The sequence below is a fragment of the Cibotium barometz genome, chromosome 14 (genome assembly GCF_041138505.1).
Source record: "Cibotium barometz isolate CiBa-2024 chromosome 14, ASM4113850v1, whole genome shotgun sequence".
Lineage (NCBI taxonomy): Eukaryota > Viridiplantae > Streptophyta > Polypodiopsida > Cyatheales > Cibotiaceae > Cibotium > Cibotium barometz.
In genome coordinates, this window is record NC_141059.1 from 59,109,095 (window position 1) to 59,112,575 (window position 3,481).

The 3,481-nt window shown below is 44.0% G+C and overlaps 1 protein-coding gene across 2 annotated transcripts; it reads left to right on the forward strand.

Moving 5' to 3' along the window:
• Nucleotides 1-1,035: 1,035 nt before the first annotated feature.
• Nucleotides 1,036-3,252, forward strand: BETA-UP (beta-ureidopropionase). Of its 2 annotated transcripts, none has more exons than XM_086808915.1 (6): nucleotides 1,036-1,246; nucleotides 1,327-1,434; nucleotides 1,520-1,708; nucleotides 1,948-2,178; nucleotides 2,414-2,638; nucleotides 2,804-3,252. In XM_086808915.1, the coding sequence occupies exons 1-6, from the start codon at nucleotides 1,124-1,126 to the stop codon at nucleotides 3,176-3,178; spliced, it is 1,251 nt and encodes a 416-aa protein (XP_086665041.1). In that variant the 5' UTR covers nucleotides 1,036-1,123; the 3' UTR covers nucleotides 3,179-3,252. The 2 variants fall into 2 exon arrangements, with proteins under 2 accessions (XP_086665041.1, XP_086665042.1); XM_086808916.1 differs by having other exon boundaries at nucleotides 3,038-3,252.
• The last annotated feature ends 229 nt before the right edge of the window (nucleotides 3,253-3,481 follow it).

Below are 3,481 nucleotides of genomic sequence, written 5' to 3' on the forward strand. Positions count from 1 at the left end.
TCAAGGGCTGCCCATGTGATGGATGCTACAAGATAAGAGAGCACTCGTGTGTTGTGCATTACAAGAGAAGAAGAGCTAGGTGCTGTCTTTTAGATTTTTTTATTTAAATAATAAAAAGCTTAAAGTTAAATTGTTATTTTTCATAAATTTGTGTTTTTCAATTTGACATCTAACACAAACACGTCAACTCTGCGGACTCTCTCTCTCTCTCTCTCTCTCTCTCTCTCTCTCTCTCTCTCTCTCTCTCTCAGTTTCTCCGAAATGAGTAGGAGCAGTGAGGTAAATCAGTTGCCCCTAACATGGACGCATCATCGACATGAATGCCTCAACACTCAGCAGCATCAACTTGCCCCTAATAGAGACGCATGCCCATCAGCTTTCTTGATTCACATCACAGACAGAGGCCAAGTCTGGCTGGACGCATAACATCACAGAGAGAGGCACAAGGGGGCACGACCCTAACTGTGGCTGGAGCATAACATCACAGAGAGAGAGAGGCACAAGCGTGCACGACCCAAGTATGGGTGGAGGAGCCGCGGCGCTATGTAAAGCCTCCAACAACCTCCAACCCTAATCTAATAAAGCATCCAAGCCTAATCTAATAAACCTCCAACATTTTTCGCTATACGCGTTGTGCTCGAAAATAGAGAGTGATCTTTGCGATCCTTTCAGCCAATAAAAGAAAGCCCAATAAACGACCCACAAAAACCCATGATTAAAAAAAGCATGATGAACTGAAAAACGACCCACTACTTCTTATGATTTTTTTTCCTTAGCCAAGAAAAAGGAACCGATCACTAAGGCCTGCCCATGGAAGGCCAAAAAGTTCAAAGATAGCCCTATGAGCCCCTTTCCAAACTTGAGCCAAGAAAAAGGAACCGATCACTAAGGCCTGCCCATGGAAGGCCAAAAAGTTCAAAGATAGCCCTATGAGCCCCTTTCCAAACTTGAGCCGTCCCTAAATCTAACTAGAAAATTTGGGGAAAATGAAAATTTTGACCTAAAAACAAATATTTTTACAAGTTCGGAGTCACGATATGATTATATTTAGCTAGAATGGTTTCGCACCGGAGTTCTGTGAGAAAAGAAGTCTGGAGACGAGGGTATCTGGAGAAGCGAAACCATGGCGCAAGATGGCGGAGAGCAGATCGAGAACAACCTTCATCTAGAGCACGCAGGATCTCTGCTGGGATTTCCTTCCCTCCAACATCTCCTGGCTGCTTACCTGCCCCCACCCGCCCACAAGGTTAAACTTACATCAGCGCAGCGCATGATCTTGATGGTTTGGTTTTTCTGGTGTGACTTGGCTTGGCTTGGTCTGTGCAGGAAGTGAGCAGATTGCTGTTGGGTTACAATGGGGGCGATCTGGTGGCCCCTCTGCAATTGCCCGAGCGCACCATCTCAGCAGCTAAGGCTTGCGAATTTGACGTGCAAGTGAGTGAGTGAGTTGATGTAATTGTTGGTGGCAATCAAGTGTGCAGAATGTGCGCGTTGATGATCATGACTATCTGGATAATAGGGTTACACTTTTAAAGCTAGCAAGGAGCAGATGCGACCTCCTCGTGTTGTCCGTATCGCCCTCGTCCAAAACAAGATTGTCCTTCCCACAACCGACCCATTTGTGGACCAAAAGAGGGCAATCATGGCTCGAGTACAATCTATGATAGGCGCAGCAGGAGATGCTTCTGTGAATGTCCTCTGTCTACAGGTAGTCTGAAGAAAAACCCATTTGGTGCTTCTTCTACTTTTGCACATACTTAAGGTTGCATTAATCAACTCAAGGGAAGCGGTATAATAATAACCATATGCATCATGGGCTTGTCAATTGGCCAGCACGTTCATCCGGACCCAAGTTCAAATTCTCCATGAGAGAGACATTTAATATATGTATTTTTTTGCTTTCTTAAGTAGTTGCATGGTGCTATGCCTTGACAAATTGTGTGGTAGGAGGCATGGACCATGCCTTTTGCTTTCTGCACCAGGGAAAAAGGTTGGTGTGAGTTTGCTGAAAGTGCAGAGGAAGGGGAGTCCACCAAATTTCTGCAAGTGTTGGCTCAAAAGTATAATATGGTGATCATAAGTCCAATTCTAGAACGAGACAAGAGTCATGGGGATGTTTTGTGGAATACTGCAGTAGTTATTGGCAACAATGGCAACCTTATCGGCAAGCACCGCAAGGTAATTTGGATTGATGGATGTTGAACATAGGGTCAATACTATAATTTTTGGAATGCCAAAGTCCAACCTTTGTCTAAAGGGAATCCCATATGCAGCTAAGCCCTGCCTTTAAGGGCAGATTCAAAAGGATACATTAAGACTTCAATCGTTAGACTGAATTGTCTACACGTGCAACATAAGATTCATCAGCACGGTCATATGATTACGGTTCCTAAAGATGGTGTGATGATGGCAGAATCACATCCCAAGGGTTGGTGACTTCAATGAAAGTACCTATTACATGGAAGGCAACACAGGGAACCCGGTATTTGAAACTGTCTATGGAAAGGTTGCAGTAAATATTTGCTATGGACGCCATCATCCCTTGAATTGGTTAGCATTTGGACTCAATGGAGCTGAGATTGTGTTCAATCCTTCCGCTACAGTTGGTGATTTGAGTGAACCGATGTGGCCCATCGAGGTAAGCTGTTTTGTGGTGCTTGTCTTGTGTGTTCTTGCTGCCCCTCCCCCAAAACCATCCTTTCTGTATGTGGGTATCTTTTTGGAGAGATTTTGGCAGACATGTATGTTTAAATACTACTTAAGTGTTTTTACTTGCTGTCCGATATTTTGGACTCTTCCTTAGGCCCGTAATGCTGCCATAGCCAATAGCTACTTTGTGGGTGCAATCAATCGTGTTGGGACAGAGGTCTTCCCCAGGCCTTTCACCTCGGGTGATGGGAAACCTGAGCACAAAGACTTTGGCCATTTCTATGGCTCGAGCTATTGTGCAGCTCCGGATGCATCGTGTACCCCATGCATGTCAAGGTATCAAGACGGCTTGATGATTGCGGACATGGATCTGAACTTGTGTCAACAGGTGAAAGATAAATGGGGGTTCCCAATGACTGCTCGGTACAAAAAGTACTCTGAACTGTTGAGTGCTTACATCAAAGAGGATTTTAAACCTCAGGTGATTAAGGATACGTTCTTGTCTGTGGACAAGAAAGAAAGAGAGTAGTGCATGCAAGAACATACATAAAACATGTAAATAATTTAGGATTGGAATAAAAGCAACGACATTTGTTTCTTGTATATTGAGTGTTGGTAAAAATTCAATTGAACTCGTTCCCAATTAAAAGAGTTCGATTGTGCTTGTGCTTACTCCAACACTTACATGTCTCATTGCTGAGCACGGTAGGATACATAAGCATTGGGTAGCTTTGCCTTGAACACTTGCCAAGTCGTTGAAATACATTGCGGTGGAATACATGCCATATGTGTAGGTGACAAGTCAAACATGTGTAGGTGCCATATGTGTAGG

What these genes read in the sequence shown, in the direction of transcription:
- BETA-UP (XM_086808915.1), top strand. Translation starts at nt 1,124, where the DNA reads ATGGCGCAAGATGGCGGAGAGCAGATCGAGAACAACCTTCATCTAGAG. An exon ending in TTATCGGCAAGCACCGCAAG is followed by an intron (nt 2,179 to 2,413) that starts GTAATTTGGATT and finishes TGATGATGGCAG; the next exon opens with AATCACATCCCAAGGGTTGG. An exon ending in AACCGATGTGGCCCATCGAG is followed by an intron (nt 2,639 to 2,803) that starts GTAAGCTGTTTT and finishes ACTCTTCCTTAG; the next exon opens with GCCCGTAATGCTGCCATAGC.